General features: G+C 37.0%; 1 protein-coding gene across 3 annotated transcripts in view; it reads right to left on the bottom strand.

Moving 5' to 3' along the window:
* Nucleotides 1-746: 746 nt before the first annotated feature.
* Nucleotides 747-26,646, bottom strand: part of CCDC90B (coiled-coil domain containing 90B) — a 54,077-nt gene continuing 28,177 nt past the window's right edge. Inside the window, exons 2-9 of one of the 3 annotated variants that reach the window (XM_060103721.1) lie at nucleotides 22,357-22,476; nucleotides 19,420-19,523; nucleotides 15,472-15,573; nucleotides 14,437-14,478; nucleotides 14,266-14,337; nucleotides 14,117-14,170; nucleotides 12,170-12,284; nucleotides 747-2,501 (exon numbers count right to left, since the gene is read on the bottom strand). In XM_060103721.1, coding sequence (XP_059959704.1) covers nucleotides 2,446-2,501; nucleotides 12,170-12,284; nucleotides 14,117-14,170; nucleotides 14,266-14,337; nucleotides 14,437-14,478; nucleotides 15,472-15,573; nucleotides 19,420-19,523; nucleotides 22,357-22,476 — 665 coding nt within the window. In that variant the 3' untranslated portion in view covers nucleotides 747-2,445. Of the gene's footprint in view, nucleotides 2,502-12,169; nucleotides 12,285-14,116; nucleotides 14,171-14,265; nucleotides 14,338-14,436; nucleotides 14,479-15,471; nucleotides 15,574-19,419; nucleotides 19,524-22,356; nucleotides 22,477-26,646 lie in introns of those variants that run through there. The other 2 variants (XM_060103722.1, XM_060103723.1) reach the window with 2 other exon arrangements.

Genomic DNA, 26,646 nt, shown 5'->3' with positions numbered 1-26,646 from the left:
CAAGTAGATATAGTGACAGTTTAACATAGTTGAAAACCAGAGTAACCACAAATCAAAAAAACATACAATAGATTCCCCAAAACCCAAAAGGAACTCAGGCATAATAAAAAAGAAAACTATCAAACCACAAAAGGAAACACAAGAAGAAAGGAACAAAGAAGAAATACAAAATCAACTGGAAAACAAGGTTTAAAATGGCAATAAATATATACTTATCAATAATTACTTTAAATGTCAATGCACTAAATGCTCTGATCAAGACACAGAATGGCGGATTGGATAATAAAACAAGAACCTACAATATACTGCCTACAGGAGACACACTTTAGGGTGAAGGACACACATAGATTGAAAATGAGGGGATGGAAAAAGATATTTCATGCAAATGGAAATGACAAGAAAGGGGGGGGTAGTAATACTCATATAAGACAAAATAGACTTTAAAAAACAAAGGCCATAAAGAAAGATAAAGAAGGACACTGTATAATGATAAAAGGATCAATATAAGAAGAGGGTAGTACACTCATTAACATATATGCACTCAATATAGGAGCACCTAAATACATAAAACAAGTGCTACCAAACATAAAGGGAGAAATGGACAGGAATACAATAAGAGTAGGAGACTTTAACACTGCAGTGTCATCAATGGACACAGATCTTCCAGACAGAAAATCAGTATGGCAACAGAGATCCTAAATGGCACAATAGAACAGTTAGACTTAATTGATATTTTCAGGACATAACACCCCCCCAAAACCAGTATACACATTCTTTTCAAGTGCACATGGGACATTCTCTAGGATAGACCACATACTAGGACACAAAACAAGCCTCAACAAATTTCAGAATAGAAATTATTTCAAGCATCTTTTCTGACCACAAGCCATGACATTTTTCACAACTAGAACAAATAATCCTAAAATTTATATGGAACCACAAAAGACCCAGAATTGTGAAAGCAATTCTGAGGAAAAAGAACAAAGCTAGAGGCGTAACCCTCCCAGACTTCAGACAATACTACAAAGCTACAGTAATCAATACAGTGTTGTATTAGCACAAAAACAGACATCTGGATCAATGGGACAGAATAGAGAGCTGAGAAACACACACATGTACGGCCAATTAATCTTCGGCAAAGGAGGCAAGAATATACCATGGAGAAAAGACAATCTCTTCAATAAGTGGTGCTGGGAAAACTGGACAGCTACATGTAAAAGAATGAAATGAGAACATTCTCTAACCCCATATACAAAAATAAACTCAAAAAAATGAACTGATATAAGGACCTAAATAATACCTTTATTTACTGATAAAACTGATATTGGAGAATGTGGTTAATATCTTCAACTTATCACTGACCCCTGTATCGGACAGACTTACCTTGTCCCAAGTATCATTGTACTAGAGCAGGCCTCACCCTGCAGAGGTGAACTTGATCCTACAGGAGCAGAACAGAATGAATGCTCTTCTGTAGACAGGCTGGTCCCAAACAGGAATGGGGAGAAGTGGCTGGGCTACTTGGGCCTTGTTTCTCCTTTCACCTTACTTAATCACCTAGGGCAGGGTGGTTGAAGGAAGAGTGATTACAATGTTATGCTATTGGAGCTTCCTTCACATGTAGGAAAGAAATACTCCCTCTCAATATTCTAGCATATTTTAAATTGTAACAAATGAATAATTTACCTGTTTACTGTCTGTCTTCTCCAACTAAGATTGTCAGTTCCATGATAAAGAAGCCATGTTCAGCTCTGTGCACATGGGTACCAGCATGTTGTCTGGCCCATAGCAGGCATTCTTATTTACTGAGTGAGCAAATGTACTGTAGAGTTTATTACAATGGAACCTATATGGTCTTTATTTATGAATCCAAAACAAATTTATCTACAGTGTGCCAAGAATTTTCTTAGGCAAGAGGATTCTGAGATATTTTGAATCAAAATACAGAAAGTTTTGTTTTGAAAACAAGCCAGCTGTTAGCTCTTTGAAAAAAACTTAGTTGGAGAGTCTCTGATTCTCACTCGCTGGACCATACAAGGTCAGTCTTTTGACTGCTCTATACTTTAGATTCCTTATTTATAACTAAACAAATTTGCAACAAAGAAATCCTGTATGATTTACAGTTGTTCAAGCAAACAAGAAAACTCTGGTTCAGTTTCTATGAGCTATCAAAAGGATAAAGACAAAATGCCTGTCTATCTCAAATCAATCAGGTTTTGAATGGCATCCTTTCAACATAATGAAATAAAGACATATATAAAAAACAAAGACAAAATACACCTTCCCATTCTAAAACATTTCCTTTAGTCCATATGTACTTTAAATAATCTTGTATTAAGTTTCTACTGCAACTTTCAATGTTCAGAGTAAATCCATCCTGGCACAGTGTTTGTTCTAAGAAGTCAACAGCAGCAGGAGTAGGAGCATAATATAGTAGTTTCACTGTTATTTCCAGAGTCTATAAAATCCCAATGCTATTGCCAGGCAAGTAAACACTGAGGCTGTGAAAAGAAGAAAACATGTTATAGGTAATGCATTTGTGATTATCTTGCAGAGACAAAGAGAATAATGTCATCTTCAATTTAAATTGAAAGAAAAATCAGGAAATCCAACCAATTTTCTTTTTTTCTTTGCCTGCATTGCGTGGCATGTGGGATCTTAGTTTCCCATCAAGGGATCAAACCCACACCTCCTGCATTGGAAGCATGGAGTCTTAACCACTGGACCACCAAGGAATTCCCAATCCAACCAATTTTCTACTTTAGGTTTTTAATTCCCTAGAAAATTAAGCTAAGGATAAAGGATATCCATTAGGGCTAGATTAATATCAATTCTTCTTAAAAGCTTCCTGTATTTTAAACCAGAATAAGGATGACAGTAATTTAAAAGTGTACATTATGTCAGTTAGAATCTATAAAGTGTTTAAAGTCATTATTAACATTAGCATTATTAACAATGACTACTTTAAATAATTACAAACTCTAATTTTAGAAATAATTTATAAGTGAAAAACCACCTTTCTTACATGTACTAAAAAATTACATAGTTAAGCCAGTAAAATAGACATCCATAAGAAAATTTTAATTGACTTTTCAGTACATTTAAAAATGATTTCATGCCTGCTGAGCTCCCATGCCGGTCCCCTGCCCTCCAAGGCTCCCCCTTCCCCCCCCCACAGCTGCATTTGTACTGGGGGCATAGGAGGGAGGCTGGGGAGATCAGGAGTGGCAGGCAGGAGGGGCACTCCCAGACCCCAGACTGGAAGAGCAGGAGAGGAGAGGAGGGCATTTGCCCTGCCCACTCCAGCCAGGAAGCCTGCTGGGCTCCAAGGTGAGGTCCCCTGCCCTCTGAAACGAGGGGTTGGGGGCACACCTGGGTCCCTTCTGTTCCTTGAGCCTAAGCCCTACCCCCCAGAGCCCCCGGGGCCTTTTCCAGCCCTGTGGGTCCTGAGCATTGGCCCTGCCCACTGCCCAAACCTCACCCTTGCTTAGGTCCCGCTCTCCACAGCCAATGCCCTCCTCCCCCATCTTTTTTCCCCCCTCCTCCTCGTTTTTACTATTGTGGTACTGATGTCCCTTCCGGTTGTTGATTCATCTGTATTTTTATTTTTACATTATTTGTAACATATCTGTTAGCTTCCTAGTCTAATTTTATTTTTTACTTTGTTATTTTTTTTGGCCACCCGATGCAGCTTGCAGGATCTTGATTTGTGAACCCGGGGTTAGGAGGAAGCTCCTGTGGTGGGAGCTCCAAGTCCAAACCACTGGACTAACAGAGAACCTCAGACCTCAGGGAATATTCATTGGAGTGAGGTCTCACAGAGTTCCTCATCTCAGCACCAAGACCCAGCTCTACCCAATAGCCTACAAACTCGTGTTGGAAGCCTCAGGACAAACAACCAGTAAAACAGGAACACAATCCCACTCATAAAAGAAAAAAAAAATGAGATGGCAAAAAAATATGTCACAGATGAAGGAGCAAGGTAAAAACCTACAGGACCAAATAAACGAAGAGGAAATAGGCAATCAATCTGAAAAAGAATTCAGAGTAATGATATTAAAGATGATCCAGAATCTCAGAAACAGAAGCATGGATTGACAAAATACAAGAAATGTTTAACAAAGATCTAGAAGAACTAAAGAACAAACAGAGATGAACAACACAATAACGGAAATGAAAAATACACTAGAAGGAATCAATAACAGAATGGAGGCAGAAGAACAAATAAGTGAGCTGGAAGACAGAATGGTAGAAATAACTGCTGAGGAGCAGAATGAAGAAAAAAGAATGAAAAGAATTGAAGACAATCTCAGAGACCTCTGGGACAATACTAAACGCACCAACATTTGAATTACAGGGGTCCCAGAAGAAGAGAAAAAGAAAGGGTCTGAGAAAATAATGTGAGGAGATTATAGTGGAAAACTTCCCTAATGCGGGAAAGGAAATTGTCACCCAAGTCCAGGAAGCACAGAGAGTCCCATACAGGATAAACCCTAGGAAAAACACACCAAGACACATATTAATCAAACTAACAAAAATTAAATTCAAAGGAAAAATATTAAAAGCAGCAAGGGAAAAACAAAAAATAACATACAAAGGAATCCCCATAAGGTTACCAGCTGATTTTTCAGTGGAAACTCTGCAGGCAAGAAGGCAGTGGCAGGATATACTTAAAAGTGATGAAAGAGAAAAATCTACAACCAAGATTACTGTACCCAGCAAGGATCTCATTCAGATTTGATGGAGAAGTCAAAAGCTTTTCAGAGAAACAAAAGCTAAGAGAATTCAGTAACACCAAATGCTAAAGAAACTTCTCTAAGTGGGAAACACAAGACAAGAAAAAGACCCACAAAAACAAACCCAAAACAATTAAGAAAATGATAATAGGAACATACATATCAATAATAACCTTGAATGTAAATGGATTAAATGCTCCAACAAAAGACAGACTGGCTGAATGGATACAAAAACAGGACCCATATATATGCTCACTACAGGAGACCCACTTCAGACCTAGGAACACATACAGACTGAAAGTGAAGGGATGGAAAAAGATATTCCATGCAAAAGGAAATCAAAAGAAAGCTGGAGTACCAATACTTATATCAGATAAAACAGACTTTAAAATAAAGACTGTTACAAGAGATAAGGAGGGACACTACATAATGATCAAAGGATCAGTCCAAGAAGAAGATATAACAATTATAAATGTTTATGCACCCAACACAGGAGTACCTCAATACATAAGGCAAATGCTAACAACCATGAAAGGAGAAATCGACAGTAACAATAATAGTAGGGGACTTTAACACCCCACTTACACCAAAGGACAGATCATCCAAACAGAAAATAAATAAACACAAGCTTTAAATGACACAATAGACTAGATAGATCTAATTGATATTTATAGAACATTCCACCCAGAAGTGGCAAAATACACTTTCTCCTCAGGTGCACATGGAACATTCTCCAGAATAGATCACATCTTGGGTTGCAAATGAAGCCTCGGAAAATTCAAGCATCTTTTCTGACCACAATGCTGTGAGATTAGAAATCAATTAAGAGGAAAAAAAACTGTGAAAAACACAAATACATGGAGGCTAAACAGTGCACTACTAAATAACCAAGAGATCACTGAAGAAATCAAAGAAGAAATAAAAAAAAATACAGAAACAAATGACAACAAAAACACGACGACCCAAAACCTATGGGACGCAGCAAAAGCAGTTCTAAAAGGGAAGTTTACAGCAATTCAATCTCACCTCAAGAAACAAAAATCTCAAACAATCTAACCCTATACTTAAAACAACTAGAGAAAGATGACCAAAGAAAACCCAAATTCAGTAGAAGGAAAGAAATCATAAAGATCAAAGCAGAAAGAAATGAAATAGAAACAAAGAAAACAATAGCAAAGATCAATAAAACTAAAAGATGGTTCTTTGAGAAGATAAACAAAATTGATAAACCCTTAGCCACACTCATCAAAATAAAAAGGGAGAGGATGCAAATCAATAAAATTAGAAATGAAAAAGGAGAAATCACAATGGACACTGCAGAAATACAAAGGATTATAAGAGACTACTACAAACAACTATATGCCAATAAAATGGACAACCATGAAGAAATGGAAAAATTCTTGGAAAGGTACAATTTTACAACACTGAACAAGGAAGAATTAGAAAATATAAACAGACGTATCACAAGTAACAAAATTGAAACTGTAATTAAAAATCTTCCAACACACAGAAGTCCAGGACCAGATAGCTTCACAGGTGAATTCTATCAAACATTTTGAGAAGAGTTAACACCAATCCTTCTCAAACTCTTCCAAAAAACAGCAGAGGGAGAAACACTCCCAAATTCATTCTATGAAGCCACCATCACCCTGATACCAAAACCAGAAAAAGATATCACACAAAAAAATTGCAGACCAATATCACTGATGAACATACATGCAAAAATCCTGAACAAAATACTAACGAACAGAATCCAACAGCACATTAAAAGGGTCATACACCATGATCAAGTGAGATTTATCCCAGGGATGCAAGGATTCTTCAATATACGCACATCAATGTGATATACCATGATAACAAATTAAGGAATAAAAACCATACGATCATCTCAATAGATGCAGAAAAAGCTTTTGACAAAATTCAACATCCATTTATGATAAAAACTCTCCAGAAAATGGGCATAGAGGGAACCTACCTCAACATAATAAAGGCCATATATGACAAACCCACAGCAAGCATCATATTCAATGCTGAAAAACTGAAAGCATTTCCTCTAAGATCAGGAACAAGACAAGGATGTCCACTCTCGCCACTCTTATTCGACACAGTTTTGGAAGTCCTAGCCACGGCAATCAGAGAAGAAAAAGAAAAGGAATACAAATTGGAAAAGAAGAAGTAAAATTATCACTGTTTGCAGATGACATGATACTATACATAGAAAATCCTAAAGATGCCACCAGAAAACTACTAGAACTAATCAATGAATTTGGTAAGGTTGCAGGATACAAAATGCACAGAAATCTCTGGCATTCCTATACACCACCAACAAAAAATCAGAAAGAGAAATTAAGGAAACACTCTCATTTACCATTGCAACAAAAAGAATAAAATACCTAGGAATAAATTCTTCCTAAGGAGGTGAAAGACTTGTACTCAGAAAACTATAAAACACTGATGAAAGAAATCAAAGATGACATAAACAGACGGAGAAATATACCATGTTCTCTGATTGGAAGAATCAATATTGTGAAAATGACTATACTACCCAAAGCAATCTACAGATTCAGTGCAATCCCTATCAAACTACCAATGGCATTCTTCACAAAATTAGAACCAAAAAAACCCCGAATAGCCAAAGCTATCTTGAGAAAGAAAAACGGAGTTGGAGGACTCAGGCTCTCTGACTTCAAACTATACCACAAAGCTACAGTAATCAAGACAGTGTGGTACTGGCACAAAAACAGAAATATAGATCAATGGTACAGGATAGAATGCCCAGAGATAAACCCACGCACATATGGGCACCTAATTTACGACAAAGGAGGCAAGAACATACAATGGAGAAAAGACAGCCTCTTCAATAAGTGGTGCTGGGAAAACTGGACAGCTACATGTAAAAGAATTAAATTAGAACATTACCTAACACCATACACAAAAATAAACTCAAAATGGATTAAAGACTTAAATGTAAGACCAGACACTATAAAACTTTTAGAGGAAAACATAGGAAAAACACTCTTTGACATAAACCACAGCAAGATCTTTTTTGACCCACCTAGAGTAACAGAAATAAAAACAAACAAATGGGACTTAATTAAACTTAAAAGCTTTTGCATAGCAAAGGAAACCATAAACAAGACAAAAAGACAACCCTCAGAATGGAAGAAAATATTTGCAAATGAAACAACAGACCAAGGAATAATCTCCAAACTATACCAACAGCTCATGGAGCTCAATATCAAAAAAACTAAACAATCCAGTTAAAGAATGGGTGGAAGACCTAAACAGACATTTCACCAAGGAAGACATACAGATGGCCAAGAAGCACATGAAAAGATGCTCAACATCACTAATTATTAGAGAAATGAAAATCAAAACTACAGTGAGGTATATCACCTCATGCCAGTCAGAATGGCCAGTATCAAAAAAGTTAGAAACAATAAATGCTGGAAAGGGTGTGGTGAAAAGGGAACCCTCCTACACTGTTGGTGGGAATGTAAATTGATATAACCACTATGGAAAACAGTATGGAGGTTCCTTAAAAAACTAAAAATAGAACTACCATACGACCCAGCAATCCCAGTACTGGGCATATACCCTGAGAAGACAATAATTCAAAAAGAGACATGCACCACAATGTTCACTGCAGCACTATTTACCATAGCCAGGACATGGACATCAACAGATGAATGGATAAAGATGATGTGGCACATATATACAATGGAATATTATTCAGCCGTAAAAAGAAATGAAACTGAGTTATTTGTAGTGAGGTGGATGGATCTAGAGTCTGTCATACAGAGTAAGTCAGAAAGAGAAAAATACCGTTATGCTAACACATATATATGGAATCTAAAAAAAAAAATGGTACTGATGAACCTAGTTGCAGGGCAGGAATAAAGAGGTAGGCATAGAGAATGGACTTGAGGACATGGGGTGGGAGGGCAAAGCTGGGACAAAGTGAGAGTAGCGTCGACATATATACACTACTGAATGTAAAATAGTTGGCTGGTGGGAAGCAGCAGCATAGCACAGGGAGATCGGCTTGGTGCTTTGCGATGACCTAGAGGGGTGGGATAGGGAGGATGGAAGGGAGGCTCAAGAGGGAGGGGATATGGGGACATGTGTATGCATATGGCTGATTCGCTTTGTTGTGCAACAGAAACTAACACAGTATGGTGAAGCAATTATTTTTAAAAAATGGCAAAAAGAAAAAGTGATTTTATAATTATTAAACATTTATAAATAAAAAATGAAATTTTAATGGAAGCCCTTTAAAAAAAAACTCAATGAGGTAGAAGAAAAGGCAGAGAAAGCATCAGACTTTTAAAAAAATTTTTTATTTATTTATTTATTAATTTGTGTTTGGCTGTGTTGGGTCTTCAATGCTGCTTGTGGGCTTTCTCTAGTTGTGGCAAGTGGGGGCTATTCTTTGTTGCGGTGCGAGGGCTTCTCATTGTGGTGGCTTCTCGTTGCGGAGCATGGGCTCTAGGAGCACAGGCTTCAGTAGTTGTGGCACGTGGGCTCAGTAGTTGTGGCTTGCGGGCTCTAGAGTGCAGGCTCAGTAGTTGTGGTGACCGGGCTTAGTTGCTCTAAGGCATGTGGGATCTTCCTGGACCAGGGCTAGAACCCATGTCTACTGCACTGGCAGGCAGATTCTTAACCACTGTGCCACCAGGAAAGGCTCGCATCAGGCTTTTTAAATAGTTAATATACCACCTGCTCTCTATGTTACATCATTCTGGATAGAAAACCTTTCTGTTCTCCTTAAGAAGGTGAATTTGGGTGAGGCTTTTAGGGACTCCCTAGATTCTAGTCTGCTTAAACAGCCATGATTTTAAAATAGAGACTGTGAGATGAAGAGCAAACTTCTATGATTAAAGACACAAGAGGGACTTCCCTAGTGGCACAGTGGTTAAGAATCCACCTGCTGATGCAGGGGACACAGGTTTGAGCCCTGGTCCGGCAAGATCCTACATGCCGCGGAGCAACTAAGCCCGTGCGCCACAACTACTGAGCCTGTGCTCTAGAGTCCCCGTGCCACAACTACTGAGCCCGTGCACCTAGAGCCCAGGCTCCTCAACAAGACAAGCTACTGCAGTGAGAAGCCCACGCACTGCAACGAAGAGTAGCCTCTGCTCGCCGCAACTAGAGAAAGCCTGCACGCAGCCAAACAATTAAAAAAAAAAAAAAAAAAAGACATGAGAAACAGCCTTTCATAGTTAAGGCTATCCTATTTTTAATGTGTAAATCTAATTATACATTATCCCATTTGGTCACACTACTTACTGAAACTTGATTAATGACAAGATCATTTCCTTAATTTTAAGAAATGGGATTAGGTCTCTCTGAGACACAGCAGGAAGCTGGACAGTTGAGGAGAAAGAATAACACTTAAACAGTTTCTTGTGTTGTTGCCACTGGTCAATTATACATTCTCTCATTTGATCCTGCTACTGCTTACCATGTTCCAGATAGTGTGCTAAAGAATTTCATGTATCACCTTATTTATCCATAATTAAAACCCTATGAGGTTGGTGATAGTATTCCCATCATACAGATGAGGTAACAAGCCCAAAGTTTTACTGCTAGCAAGTGGTGGAAGCAGGGCTCAACACTATGTGCACCTGTCTCCAAGGTAGTTGCTGTTGCTCTTAAAAATAAAAGGTGGTGCCTTCAGAACTGTTAGTTGTAAATCCTCAGTGAAAAAAGGAAAGGAAGATAACTCTTTAGGTAAATACACTAGAAGAAGCTGAGTGGAATACAAAGCTCTTCCTAACCTGTGGTGCTTTGAGGTCTGTTTTGGAAGTGGGAATGAACACTGCAAACTGCTGATTTGGCATTTCCCGTTAGCATTCCTATTGGACAGAAGATCTCTGGTTCCAGAGACTTTGCTAGAATAGGGGTTTTCAAAACTTGTTTTAGCCTTAGAACCCTTTCTTCAAATGGATCTTAGATGCTAAGTCATTCAAGTTGAAGAGAGGAAGGGGGAGTCGGGGTGTGCATCAGCTGAGGGCTAGGGGCTCCATCTCTACTCCTGCTGCTGCTTCAACATAATTAGGGCCTACCCAGAAAATCACTGATGGTATAAAGCAGCAATTTTATTTTGGACAATTCAATAACATATAATTTTTAAATGTGCCTATCTTTTTGACCCCAATTTTTAGATGTGCATAATCAATTTATTATATAGAAATACTAGCATGACGGCATAAAGGGGTGTGTGTGTATTTACTCACATATATATGGCTATTCAGTCCAATAGTTTTTTTAAATAAATTTATTTATTTTATTTATTTTTGGCTGCATTGGGTCTTCATTGCTGCACGTGGGCTTTCTCTAGTTGTGGCGAGCATGGGCTCTAGGCACACGGGCTTCAGTAGTTGTAGCACGGGCTCTAGAGTGCAGGCTCAGTAGTTGTGGCGCACGGGCTTCATTGCTCCGCGGCATGTGGGATTTTCCCAGACCAGGGCTCGAACCCGTGTCCCCCGCGTTGGCAGGTGGATTCTTAACCACTGGTGCCACCAGGGAAGCCCACAATATTGTTTTAAATAAAAACAGTTGGGAGCAGAATGTCTGTTAATAGAGGTTTGGATAAATAAATTATGGTATTTTCATACAATAGTATGTTTTCTAGTAAAAAAAAAGTCTATATATGTATTCATGTGGAAAGATAATCAAGACATTTGGTTAAATTTTTAGAAGTTGTACTCTGTACAGTATCATCTAATTACTGTTTAAAAAATCTGCAGTGTTCACATAAAGGAAAAGCCTAGAAAGATATATACTACTAATAGTAAATACATATGGGGAGGGAGAAGGCTTTCACTTTTACTATATTGCTTTTGAATTATATGAACAATGTAGGATGAAAATATATTACTTTTTTATACAAAGAAAAATGTACTACTCGACTAGGGCATTCTTTCTAACTCCTTGGGGGCTCTGTAAATTGGTCAGGTCACATGGTACTTGAGGAACTCAGTATGTGACAAATAATCTAATTTTGGGTAGTATCCCTGCTCTGTCAGTTGGATTCAAGATAGGAGGTAGTTTTTGCCCCTTTGCTTGCTGTGGTTTTTAATGGTCTATATCTATTTTGGTGATCTTTATCTAAAAATTTTCATTTTTTTCATTGTGGAATACCCAGTGTATCTTTGCATCGTTTTGTACTTGTGTTTATGTTTATCTTTGACATCCATATACTTTTTCCTATTAGGAGGATGCAGAGTTGCCTGTTAAACTTATATCCTAAATTTACTGCCTATTAAATTTACATTTTCCAAGTACTCCAGGGAACCAAACAATAAAGGAGATCTGTTACAGCTCCTCCTTTTTTTCTTCTGTGCCCCATGGCTACCTTGGGAGGTAGGAGCTAATAAGTCTGAAAATCAAATGACAGTAATTCCTTTCTCTGACAAACACAGCCTTACCTGCAAGGTAACGAATTGTCTCAAGCTTGTTAGACTCCATTAGGGTTTTTAAAGAAGCAATTTCAGTGTCAATTTTGTTACCGGTCTCTGAAATAATACCTCTGGTTTTGGTATCCTGTAGTAATTAAGAATAAGACAATTAAATTTTGTCCCTGTGTATCGTGGAGAAAAATGTTTACTTTAGAAATCCTCACTTATGGGCTAATTTTGTGTAACAAAAGTTTTAAGTGGGGAAACACAGTAAAAAAGCACAGTGATATTAAAAAGAAAAAATAACACTACATGAATATTACAAATTGACAAAAAGTATTCCTTCTACTTTGATATTTGGAGACTATTTCTTAGGATTATCACATTCTGGGCACATTCTACTAAAAGCCTCACAGGAAGATACAGGCATACCTCATTTTATTGTGCTTCGAAGATGCTGCATGTTTTTTTTAAACAAACTGAAGCTTTGTGGCAACCCTGAGTCAAATAAGTGTATTGGCGCCATTTTTCCATGAGCATTTGCTCACTTCATGTCTCTGTGTCACATTTTGGTGATTCTTGCAATATTTCAAACTTTTTCATTATTACTATATTTATTATGGTGATCTGTGATCAGTGATCTCTGATGTTACTATTGCAAAAGATTACCATGCACTGACAGCTCAGAAGATGGTTAGCATCTTTGTAGCAGTTATTTTTAAATTAAGGTATGGATATTGTTTATTTAGATATAGTGCTACTGCACACTTAATAAACTACAGTATATTGTAAACATAACTTTTATATGCACTGGGAAACCAAAAAATTTGTGTGACTCACTTTATTTCAGTATTTGCTTTATTGCTGTTGTCTGGAAATGGACCTGCAATACCTCTGAGGTATGCCTGTATTTGAGACCTAAATATATGAGGATAAACTAAGAAGCAAAAATGTTAGTCACAGAACTATCACCTTATGTGTATAAAGTCCATAGGATATCATAGTTAAAACTTTAAATATATTTTGCAAAAGGAAAAACCAACTGGGTTTATAATATGAACTGGCACCAATATTAAAGGAGAGGGCAGAAATGCTTGTTGGGTAACACTGAATGCTATATGCATAGGGACTAAGGGGTAGAAAGAGAAATAAGATGATATTTAGAGCTCAGAAATTAGCTGGGAGAGAATTTGTTGATTTCCTTGTTTATCTCCTTTATCTGGCCAAGAAGTTAGAGAAGGGAATATAGGCTGCTTAGAATGGCAAATGGGACCTTCGCGTCTACTGAATTATAATCAAGAGTGATGTCTCTTATGTTAGACTGTAGATCGAGTGACTTTTAACTTTGAAGAAAAGGACTAGGCTGAGTCAGAAAGCTAGGTTTTACTCAGCCACAGAGATTAAATAATGATCACAATTTAGGATTACTGAGAGGTAAACAGTAGTTATGAGTATGGAGTTTAGAATCCAGGTTGACATCTGGCTCTACCACTTTTTAGTTGTGTGACCTTAACTTCCTTCTGCCTCACTTTCCAAATTGGTAGAATGGGAATAGAGTGCCTACCTCACACAGAGGCTGATACGAGGATTAAATAAATAATAGACAAAAAAGGTAAGTAAAACAGTATCTAACATAAAAAATTTTTATTTGACTGAACCTAGGCATTCATTGAAATACTAATTGTGAATCCTTGTCTTTTTTAAAAAATAGTTCTCTTCCATATAAAAATAATTTAGTTAAAAAAAAGTATGCTACCTGGAAAGCTTGATTCTGACTCAGAAGTCACAGCTCAGGTACTACCATCCACCTGGTAGCAGCTTCCCCCAAAGTACTGGTTAACTATAATAGCTATGAGGAAATCATGGATTCTATAGGGCTAGCTTGTTGAAGTCCAAACTTATAAAATGATACACATAAAGGCAGTTACATAAGGCATGAGAGCTATACAAAAGAGAAACTTTTACATAGCAGCTTACATTTTTGGTAAATTCTGTGGTTGCCTCCATAAGTTTCTTTTCTTGATCTGTAAACTAAACGATATGGTTTGTCAAGAGGTTAAAAAAAAGAAGACTAAAAAGAATTAAAAAGGAGTAAGTGCAAAAAAGTACATTTAAAAGCACGTTACCATATCTGTTACTCTGCTCCTTTCTAGGTTGATATCCAGTTTATTATCTGCTCTGATTCGACTGGTTTCATTCTTTGAAGAAAATAAAAATATTTAAAAAGTGATCTTGTAATGAATATTTGTTCTGAAATTAATGAACTATTCTGAAGTGGGGAAAAAAGTTTCACTTACTATCAGTTGTTGCTTAACTTGTTCTAATTCAATTTTCATTTTCTAGGTATAAAGAAAGATCACACACAATTGGTGTTAAACCAAAAGTCCATATTATGATTTATTAAAAAAAATCTGAAACCCTGCATAAGCAAAAATTGGACATTCTGTGGATTTCTAATACATTATCTGATTAAGAATAAAGACAAAAAAAGAATAGTTCATCGTATTCAGAAAATAATTATGAACATAACATTAGACAATGTATTTATGTTTCAATATAGTAGTCCCCCCGATCCACTGGGGATATGTTCCAAGACCCCAAGTGGAGGAAACCTCGAATAGTACTGAACCCTATACGTACTATGTTTTTTCTTATACTAATGGGTAGGTAGCATATACAGTGTGGATACACTGGGCAAAGAGATGATTCATGTCCTGGGGGGAATGGAGTGGGACAGTGAAAGATTTCATCATGCTACTCAGAACAGTGTGACATAAACATATGAATTGTTTATTTCTGGAATTTTCCACTTAATATTTTCAGACTGCAGTTGACCACAAGTAACTAAAACTGTGGAAAGCGAAAATGCAGATAAGGGGGGACCTACTGTATTCTACTTAAAAAAAAAAAGATTGATATTCTAAATTTTAAAATATTTTAAGCTAGTGGGTACAAAGTTCTGACTGAATTACAGAAACATTTTTCTCTTAAGTGACAAAATGATTATTACAGAACCAAAAAAATGGAAAATGCCACATTACTGTCAGTTCTGAGAATATTATTCTGAACTACACTAGAAATTTAATAAAATATATGTAGCTCAAAGATTTCCTTTTATGTGACCTGTATAAGATACAACTGTCATTCTTTAGTATGTAAGAAACTATGATGTATACATAGATTAGGTATGGTCAAACATGTATCTTTTATCTAAAAACTTGCTAATAATTATTTAATAACCACATGAAATTGTTTTGGGGTCCTTTTCTTCACCAAGTAGGATACTTATGAAATCAGTTATTTTATTAGTAATAAATTGAGACTTGTATCACCTGGTTCTCTGCTCGCAGATTTGCAAATTCACTTTTCTCTAGGATGACCATGTCTTTCCTGATGGAGTCCAAATGAGCCATTAACTGTTGTACTGTTATTTCCTAAAATGCAAAATTAAAATAACTGAGTGATGCCATCCCCTTGCATGGAACTGTTCATGAAACTTTAAAAAAATTATTGTCTTGCTACAAGGTATAATGTTGCTTGGCTAAGTAAAAAACAAAACAAATGAAACCTATATATCTGAAATATCAAAATTAAAAGAAGTAGGAGATTCAAGGAAGAAAAAGTATTTCCCAGTGAAGAGAAACAAATGTCTAGGTCTTTTCAATGAAAGAATCCCAATTAAATGCTTACTTAACCTCCAAGAGTTCCTCAGCAAATACTCTTTGTTTATTTATTTTTTAAATATCTACATGGGAAAGTTTTTATCTTTCATTGCTTTGCTTTTTTTTTTTTTTAATTTTAATTTTTTGGCTGTGCGGCATGCGGGATCTTGGTTCCCGACCAGGGATCGAACCTGCACCCCAGGCAGTGGAAGCACAGAGTCTTAACCACTGGACCGCCAGGGAAGTTGATTTTGAAGGATATTCTACCATCAGAAATTTCTAGGATACTGAATAAGACTTAGAAGTCAGGTAATAAAATAGAAGTATGGTTTAAATAATTGTCAGTATAACATAGTTTGGTTTAAATTCCTGAGTATCTTTCCTCTATTTGGCACTACAAAGAATTTGTGAAAGAAAAGGTGGCCCCTATCTGATATATATATATATTTTTAAGTTTTTAGTTAACACCTCTGTCACCACACAAGTTCTTTCTTTTTTTAAAATTTATTTTATTTATTTATTTTTAGCTGTGTTGGGTCTTCATTGCTGCGTGTGGGCTTTCTCTAGTTGCAGTGAGCAGGGGCTACTCTTTGTTGTGGTGTGTGGGCTTCTCATTGCAGTGGCTTCTCGTTGCGGAGCATGGGCTCTAGGTGCGCAGGCTTCAGGAGTTGTGGTGCGCGGGCTTCAGGAGTTAGCGGGCTCTAGCACACAGGCTCAGTAGCTGTGGTGCACGGGCTTAGTTGCTCTGCGGCATGTGGGATCTTCCCAGACTAGGGATCGAACCTGGGTTCCCTGCATTGGCAGGCGGATTCTTAACCACTGCACCACCAGGGAAGCCCTATCTGATAGACGTATAAACTTTTACTTTGCTAGGGAGGGTTTTTGTAGAAATGATTTAAAGCAGTCTTACAAGGCAAATATAACTTTCACCACTAAACTTCTCAAAATCGTGTAGCTTGCTGACTCATCTTTTATCTCTTTTTAATCAAAAGAAAAAGTAGATGAAGGTGTAACCTTGAAAAAGACCCTCTATAATAGGGTTTATAAACAAAACAGAAAAACCCAAACAAGAACAGAATGACTAGTGGAACTCCCATTTTGTCATAGTTTGTGGCTAGGAGTGCATTGTTGGGGTTACAGTCCTCCACTGACCACAATATGGGTGAGAAAGGCTATTTCAAAACTGCCCTGACATTTAGAAAACAGAGGCTATAGTAGTTCCAGATGCATGGCTACAGAATGACTCAGTCTTCAAAGGGTCTGGAATGCACACATCTTCTCCAAAAACAGCTCTCAGATGGCACAGCCACATAGACTGGAGGTTAAAAATGTGAGTTCTGGAGTCAGGCTGCCTGGGTTTGAATCCAAACGCTGCCATTTACTATGAGCCTTTGGGCACGTTATTTAGCTTCTTTGACCTCCTCTTTGCTGAAATGGGAATAATAACTACCTATACCTTATAGAGTTGTTTTGAGGATTAAATGATATAATGCATGTAAAATGCTTACAGTAATACTTGGTGCACAGTTAGCATTCGATGAATGTGATGAGACAGGTGTCTAATGGCTGAAGCAGGACAGTGTGACTCCAATGTTTTGATGTGGAGGGAGTTTTGCTTTAAATATTATTCCTATCATAAAATTAAAAAGTTATTTTTTACTGTGTACAATAGACATCCCTGACTCTAATGCCTTCCCTAACCCTCATCTATATTATTGGGGAGGAGGTTCATTTTCTTTTATGCAGTTCTGCTTGAAATATTCATGAGAATTCCCTCAGAAGTCATACAGAAGTGGCCTCTAGGGGTTGTCGGTCTTGTTCCCCCCAAATATCATTATGAAGGAGTTCTAAGACATTAACTATAATATTATTTTTGTTTTGAGTCTTTAATAAAATGTTATTTTATTACCAGAACTACATAGAGAAGGGTAGAAAATGTAACTACATACTTCTTATAGACTCTGAACTTGAGAATAAGGAATTACTGTGACTCTAAACTCTTTCTATCTCCCTTTCCGCCTTTAAATAGTTTGGGACTCAAAAAGCCTATAAGATAGCACGTATGTCCATCTTCAAAAACTTTAAGTGGAAAAATATAATCCAGTCAAATCTATTAAAAGTGTGATCATTGTAACTATTGTGGAGCCACCAGAGAATAGGAATGTTATTCAGACTATAAGCAAATTCAGAATATAACCGAATTCTCAGACTGAGCACACTTGACTTAGCATGGCTTTTTCTGAAGTGATCAAGTATGAAGCTTGTTTGCCTCATGGCCTATGGCTCAAGGATGGAATGGGATTTTGATTTCATACACCAGTAATAAAAACCCCAAAAGTTCAGTAGTAGTGTTCCTACATCCAATCCTACATTTTAAATGTAAGATTAAATGGCCCTGGCAGCATAAAAATTCTGCAAACAACAGTTTTAATTCACTGATTATGTTACAGAGCAACTTAAAAATCTGATTTAAGAGTACCATTAACTCTTTCAGAATAGCTCAAAGGTTTGGGGGGGATTAAATGAGTGGCTTTTTCTTTGGTGGATTTAATAGTCTGTTATGATCCTGAATAAATTTAGCTAAAATAATACACATACAAATTTAAAGTTAAGTTAAATCTAGGGGCTGAATGCTTTTAATGCTAAATACATAATTAATTGGACATTACAGTAAAAATCTTTTAAAAATTTTGCTGTTTCATGACCTTTAATGACATTTTATGCAAGAGCTCCTAATTTTATGTAAGAAAGAAATCCTAATATTTCTCTGCTGTGAATATTTATCTGAAGAAGAAATCCTAAATTTTAAAAATTAAAATTAAAAAAATATAACCAGAGAAAGAAAACAGATTCTTAAACACAGTAATTAATTCATGATTGACAGATTATGAATTATTATTCTACAGTTAAGTTCATTTAGCTTATTCTATCCTTCATATAAAATTATTGCTTTTTGTCCATAGCACCACAATGACAACTCTTGCAAATTACTGAACCTCTCTGATGCTTTCTTCAGTGGTAAAATAGAATAATTCTACCTACTTTTCAAGGTTGTTAGAGAGATTAATAAGATCATATATGAGCAGTCCCCAGCACTGCCTCTCACTTCTTAAGTTCTTAGTAAATGGTATTACTTGGCATTTAAGGATTCAGGTATCTGGTCAGATTAAAGCATCTTAGCCAGGTGATTTATGAACTCCTTCCCAGCCATGTATGTAAGTCCCTTCCAGCTTTCCAACTTTGTGAAAATTAACCAGAACATACACATGACTGCAGTAAACTGGTCAGCTCTTCTACTGTGGTGGGCTTTCTATGTGGAAAAAGTTGTTTCACTAACAACCTACCACCATCCCATGACTCAAATAATATAATTATCTTACACAATGAAAGATCTGACAAAAGTTTACTCTGTGTTACCATAATTTTGTGATGACTATTCTAACTCCTCAGTCTCTCTGGATACTGACTTTGCTACACGTTTTTTTGTTTTTGGTTCCTTTAGAGAGAATAATAAGGAAGATGCAGGTGTGTTTAGAAGGGGGGTGGGTAAACAGAGATGCAGTTATGAAAAAGATTGTCTAATGAAACTGTCAGAAGTGATAAAAATGAAAACATTACCTGTTGAGCTTGAGTGACCATCTCCTTATAGATAGTATCGAGGCTGACATTTGATAAAATGGTTAATGCTGATACAATTGTTTCTGCTTGTGCTTTGTCAAATCCTACAAGCGGCAAATAGGTATTTACATTTTTTTAAAAAGTGCACATCCTTCTCAAAATAGACAGCTAGAATAATTTCTATCATTTAAATTTTCATGCAGTTGACTCTTTAACACATGGATTTGAACTGAGTGGGTCCACTTAGATGTAGATTTTTCTCAATAGTAAATACTACCATACCACACAACCTGTGGTTGGTTGAAGCTGCGGATGTGGAATTGCGGATACAGAGGGCCACTATAAAGTTACATGCAGATTTTTGACTACACAGGCAGTCGGTGCCCCAACCCCTGTGTTGTTCAAGGGTCAACTGCAGTCTTTAAAAAAAATGGTTATAATAAAAAATCGACACATTATGCTAAATTACTCTCAAAAAAGCACTCTCCAATTTTAATTCCACTGATCCATTTCCCCACATTTACATCAACATGGGTTTACTAGTCTTTTTTGAGTGTATAATTGGCATTAAAATGGTATTGCATTATTATTTTAATTTATACTTAAAATTTGCATTTCCTTGATTAAGCATCTTTACATATATTTATTGGTAATTTATTTTTCTGTGAGCTGTTTATGGCCTTTGTCCATTTTTCTATAAAACTGCTTAACTTTTCTTATTGATTCATATGAATTCTTTGTATATTAAAGCAATAGGCTCACTGTCATATGTGTTGCTAACATTTTTAATCTTACGGATCATATCCTTTGATACACAGATTTAAATAAATATTTCTGTAGTAACATCTGTCAGTCTTTACTTTTACTTTCATTGCTTTTGAGTTTTGTCTTGCTTCCTTACTCTAAAAGTCAAAAAATATTTCTATATTATAATAATTTTTGTAGTTTCTTTCTTTTTTTTACATTTAGCTTTTAATCAATCTGGAATTTATTTTTCAGTAAGGGAATCTAATCTATTTTTTTCCAATGGCTAGTCATTTATCATAGCTCATTTATTAAACAGTTCTTCCTTTCCCTAATTTGTAATGCCTTCTTTATTGCTTTCTAAGACACACGTTTCTGAATGCCATTCTATTGCATTAAATCAACTCTTCTATTCCTAGTTTCATATACTTTAAATAACTGTTTTGACATCTGGTAATTTTTTGTGACTGTTCTTTGATTTTCTTTTTTTCTATTCTTAAACATTGTGCTTGTACTTCCACATAAACTTTAGTATCAGCCTAGAAACTACAGTTGTTTTTTTACATAATTGGAATCATTCTGCACATGTATCTTGAGCATTTCTCACATCAGTAAATATTCTTCAAGCTATACCATTTTCGTGACTAAAATATTCTATTTTATGGATGGCTCATATTTAAATAGTGACTTTTTTTAACATCTTTATTGGAGTATAATTGCTTTACAATGGTGTGCTAGTTTCTGCTTTATAACAAAGTGAATCAGTTATACATATATCCCCATATCTCTTCCCTCTTGCATCTCCCTCCCTCCCACCCTCCCTATCCTACCCCTCTAGGTGGTCAAAAAGCACCAAGCTGATCTCCCTGTGCTATGTGGCTGCTTCCCACTAGCTATCGGTTTTACATTTGTTAGTGTATATACGTCCATGCCACTCTCTCACTTTGCCCCAGCTTACCCTTCCCCCTCCCCATGTCCTCAAGTCCATTCTCTAGTAGGTCTGCGTCTTTATTCCTGTCTTGCCCCTAGGTTCTGCATGACCATTTTCTTTTTTAGATTCCATATACATGTGTTAGCATACAGTATATGTTTTTCTCTTTCTGACTTACTTCACTCTGTATGTCAGACTCTAGGTCCATCCACCTTACTACAAATAACTCAATTTCATTTCTTTTTATGGTTGAGTAATATTCCATTGTATATATGTGCCACATCTTTATCCATTCATGCAGCTCAATATCAAAAAAACAACCCAATCCAAAAATGGGCAGAAGACCTAAATAGACATTTCTCCAAAGAAGATATACAGATTGCCAACAAACACATGGAAGAATGCTCAACATCATTAATCATTAGAGAAATGCAAATCAAAACTACAATGAGGTATCACCTCACACCGGTCAGAATGGCCATCATCAACAAATCTACAAACAATAAATGCTGGAGAGGGTGTGGAGAAAAGGGAACACTCTTGCACTGTTGGTGGGAGTGTAAATTGATACAGCCACTATGGAGAACAGTATGGAGGTTCCTTAAAAAACTAAAAATAGGGCCTCCCTGGTGGCGCAAGTGGTTGAGAGTCCGCCTGCCGATGCAGGGGATACGGGTTCGTGCCCCGGTCTGGGAGGATCCCATATGCCGCGGAGCGGCTGGGCCCGTGAGCCATGGCCGCTGAGCCTGCGCGTCCGGAGCCTGTGCTCCGCAACGGGGGAGGCCACAACAGTGAGAGGCCCGCATACCGCAAAAAAAAAAAAAAAAACAAAAAAAAAAAACTAAAAATAGAACTACCATACGACCCAGCAATCCCACTACTGGGCATATACCCTGAGAAAACCATAATTCAAAGAGTCATGTACCACAGTGTTCATTGCAGCTCTATTTACAATAGCCAGGACATGGAAGCAACCTAAACAGTGACTCTTAATTGTTCATAATGGTGATGTTGTCTTTTTTGTTGTTGTTCTATTTTTAATTTTTTTATTAGTTTCTGCTTTATAACAAAGTGAATCAGTCATACATATACATCTGTTCCCACATCCCTTCCCTCTTGCATCTCCCTCCCTCCCACCCTCCCTATCCCACCCCTCCAGGCGGTCACAAAGCACCAAGCTGATCGGTGATGTTGTCTTGACTAGGTAAATTGTTATGAGTGCTGTTGATATTCTCCTTTCAAAAGGGACCCATGTTTCTCACCATGAGATTCCAAGTCCTGAACCAATGCATGCGTATCAAACGTTAATTTCCTTTGTTCTAAAGGAGTTATGTCCACTGGCCTCATATCATATTGTTCCTTGGTTGCGGTGGTGAAGAAATCTGAAAAGAGAAGGCAGTTGTTTTTGTAGTAACTAATAGAAGCGTCACATTTTAGCTTCCAAAGCATTTCCCCCCATCTATTTGTAATACAGTTCCAGCTCTTCTACTTGGGAATTCTGTAATTTCAAGCAAGATAAAGGACTTATCTGAGCCCGATTCTTTTTTTTTTTTTTTTTTTTGGCCACGCCGTGCAGCATGCAGGATCTTAATTCCCCGACTAGGGATCGAACCCATACCCGCTGCATTGGGAGGGTAGTCTTAACCACTGGACTGCCAGGGAAGTCCCTGAGCCCCTGATTCTTTTATTTGAAAAGTCTCTAGCATTATTCTGTACATAGTAAACATTCAGTAAATGTTTGCTGTCTTTTAGTATTCCAAAATTTTAAGACTCAGTCTAACATCATAACATAATATACATCAAAAGCTTTGGGTATTGCTGGCACATCTGTAATTACTGGAGAGCAGAAACTGTCCAGCAACTCTCCTTCTTGCTCAGAAGTTTTTCACAGAGCTGTGATAATTTTTATACATATACCCCCATCTAAAGTAGCTTTCTGTCCTCCCACTCTTATATATCCACAGTTTCTTTCCTACACAGTTCTCAGTTCTAATCTGAAATTATCTTGTTTACTGCTTGTCTCTCTGAACCAGAATGTAAGTGCCATGAGGCCTGGACTGTGTTTTTCATCTGTATCTTTAGCAACTAAAACAGTGCTTGGCAAATAGTTGGCTCACAATATTTTACTGTTGAATCAATCAGTGAATCGGATTTTAAATCCGGGAGTATTTAGTGGTATCAACACTAAAGACCTAGGACGTTGTTCTCATTTTTGAAATAAATGTCCTATTTCAATAAATTCCCAAGTTTTAACCTAGACACAGAATGGTTCTTTTCCATCTACTGCTGATGAATTTATTAAAAAGTATTTTCTCTGGGGGAGAACTCTGTCTATATACAATTTTATTGCCATTACTATGTATTAAGTAAAATAACTGCTAATTAGTATAAACTACTAATCAAACACAAGGTACTATACTAGATACTTTATATACTACCAAGGCATCGTGGTATTATTCAGCTTTTTATTTATTTATTTATTTTTAATTAATTTATTTTTTTTGCAGTACACGGGCCTCTCACTGTTGTGGCCTCTCCCGCTGTGGAGCACAGGCTCCGGATGCACAGGCTCAGTGGCCATGGCTCTCGGGCCCAGACGCTCTGCGGCATGTGGGATCTTCCTGGACCGGGGCATGAACCCGCGTCCCCTGCATCAGCAGGCGGACTCTCAACCACTGCGCCACCAGGGAAGCCCTATTCACCTTTTTAAATCAAGCCTAGGAAAGGTAAAGCCTAAGGTTTTGCCTAAGGTCTTGCCTAAGGTCATAGAGTCTCTGGCAGAATCAGGATTCACATCCAGGTCTTCTGACTCCAAATCTCATGCTCTCTTACCCCATGCTGTCTTTTTTATCCTAAGCCACTTAAGACACCTAGATACTTAAAAGACAAAGCTGCAACCTTAGGTATTACTTTTCTGCTAGTATAGTGTAAGGCAAATGTGATTCCTTCCTATATAACTTTCTAGTCAAGAAACATCTGAGTGCCAGGCACTGTGTTAGGCACAGTGATGAGCAAAACCAGACATAACAGATGTCGTCATTGACTTTATAGACTAATAAACAGGAAACAGATGTTTTTTTAAAAAAATCTAAACATAAACTCTAAATTCAAATAATGAAAGAGTAATGTCTAGTCCTTTAGATTAATTCATTCAAGTACTCAGATGAATTCTGGTTAACCAGAAATAAAAGGAAGCAGATGTAAAGGTGGATCAATTTTGAACACACACACGCTCATTAGCACAGAGGTCAGCAATCTTTTTGGCTTTGAGTGGCATCTAGAAGAGTTAAGCAATGTGCCTGTGGGTCAATATTAAACCTAAGGAGGGAGAGAAAAATAAAATTATAGGAAAAAGAGAGGCAGATTTCTATAACAACTGCATTAGGAACAATGATTGGTACCCTTAGTTACCTATCCTTGATTAGAAGTTGATTCAGTTGATTAGAAGTTCAGTCTTTTATTTGGGGTTTAGGGGGAAAAATCAGTAATAATATTTATACATGTTACTATTTTCACACCTATTACTTTATCCTTAAAATTCTCATGTTGTGGATGAGGAAAACTGAGGCTCAGAGGAGCTAAGTAATTTGAGATCTTATGGTCTCAGAGCAAGGCATATTAGTACACAGTTCCTCTGACTTCAGTCAACAAACTTTGAATACCTTCCACAAAGAGAAGCTTCCTACTTGTTGACTGAAAAAAAAAAAAAGTGCAACCTAAAAGTTCAGAATTATGTTTTATTCAGTGGATTTTCTGAGGACTTAAGCCTGGAGGACAGCCTCTCAGATCGTCTGAGAGACTGCTCCGCAGAGGTAAGGGAGGAGCCAAGATATACAGGAGTTTTGCAACAAAAACCAGGTAGTTGGAACATCAAAAGATTACTGTTAAAGAAAACCAGACATCTCAAGTTAATGAATTTAGCGCTTTTCTATGTATGGGAAGATGCAAGGGTCTGGGCTCACTGAAATCATTCCTTTGATATGCACCTTAACTATCTAGGACTGGTGTCTTGCTTTTCTCCATCCTGAATCCCCTCAGAGTGCATAGCTGAGGGTGGCTGCAGTGGCTGGTGGCTGCAGCATCCTTCATTTACTGATATGGCAGGCAACATTTTTCATCCACAGTGCCTCGCCTTGCTCATAAATCCAACTATCATTTGGGAAGCATTTCATGACCAATTTTGTCCCATGGTGCTAGGAGGGCTCATTCCTAGATCAGGTGAAGATTCTGTTGATAGGCTATACTCAATGTGTTAATTTTTGGATTAGGCCCTGTTGATAATCTGAACTTCTCTGGATCACCTGTCTTACGAGTCTGTTTTGATCCAGGAAATGTTTTCCCTTGTTGCTTCTTCCCATAACTAGAGTTGTACTATTACAGTTATTTTATGTAGGTTATGTATATATAATCAACGGTCTGAAGACTTTTAGCCATCATTAATTTTGTTGGAGACCTGGTTACACATTGGGTAATGCAAGAGACAACAATTTTTTTTTCCTGGCCACGCTGTGCAGCTTGTGGGATCTTCCCCGACCAGGGATTGAACCTGTGACCTCAGCAGTAAAAGCTTGGAGTCCTAACCACTAGACCACCAGGGAATTCCCCAGTAGACAGTAATCTTATAAAACAGACAGGATGTAGGTAACACAACTAGTACAGCTTTATACATTAATAAAGTCACAGTACAGCAGAGAGAGACAGAAAACATAAACAAATTGAAAACAAGGAGAAATTAAAGCAATGATTAGTATAACTAGTTGTAATCTGGTTGCAATAAACCATCAAGTTCACAGGGGAGCCAGCTGGAGAAGCCAAATTCTGGAAGGATCAGGCAGAGAGAAAGTGATATATATTTCATCTTTTACAAAGGTATACTTTATCAACTTGTTGTAGGTCATAGCATAAGAGGAAAGCTTTTCCTGTTTTCCTGGAAAACAAGGATTAAAATCCAGTGTATTTCAGAAAAAGTGATAAAATTATAAATCATATTCATCAGTTCATTTAGTCTCATGTAATTAATTCCTGAAGATCTGAATGCAGTCATCAGGTCTCCCATCCGAATTCTGTAATTTCTTACCCAGTTCAGTGGTATGATCTGAAAATTATCAGAAACTTATATTTGTCAAAAAGTCCTTTTTACAAATCTTCCTTAAAATCTTCATTTTATAAAAGCATCAAACAATGATTGTTTACAAACGACAAGACTTAAAATGGCACTGTTAAAGATCTGATTACAATGCAATTGACAAGAAACTTGGATACTTCTGTGCCACACATTTTAAGATAATTAGACTTATGACTGATAACATTATACCAGGGCACATCAGATTTTTAGGCATTCCATATAAATTTTGGAATATCTGTATTAATGACATTTATCTATACACTACAACCTATGGTTCATTTCCAATCACTTAATGATGCTTCTCAAGTAATTTAACATACCAAATATGACTAATTAGTTTAATATTCTTCTCTGAGATGTCTCAGGGTTCCTTCAAAGCATCCCAGAGTTAGCTGGAGGTCAAAAGAACTTTAGTTAGAATTTCATA

The sequence above is a fragment of the Mesoplodon densirostris genome, chromosome 7 (assembly GCF_025265405.1).
Source record: "Mesoplodon densirostris isolate mMesDen1 chromosome 7, mMesDen1 primary haplotype, whole genome shotgun sequence".
Classification (NCBI taxonomy): domain Eukaryota; kingdom Metazoa; phylum Chordata; class Mammalia; order Artiodactyla; family Ziphiidae; genus Mesoplodon; species Mesoplodon densirostris.
This window is presented reverse-complemented; position numbering and strand designations above follow the sequence as displayed.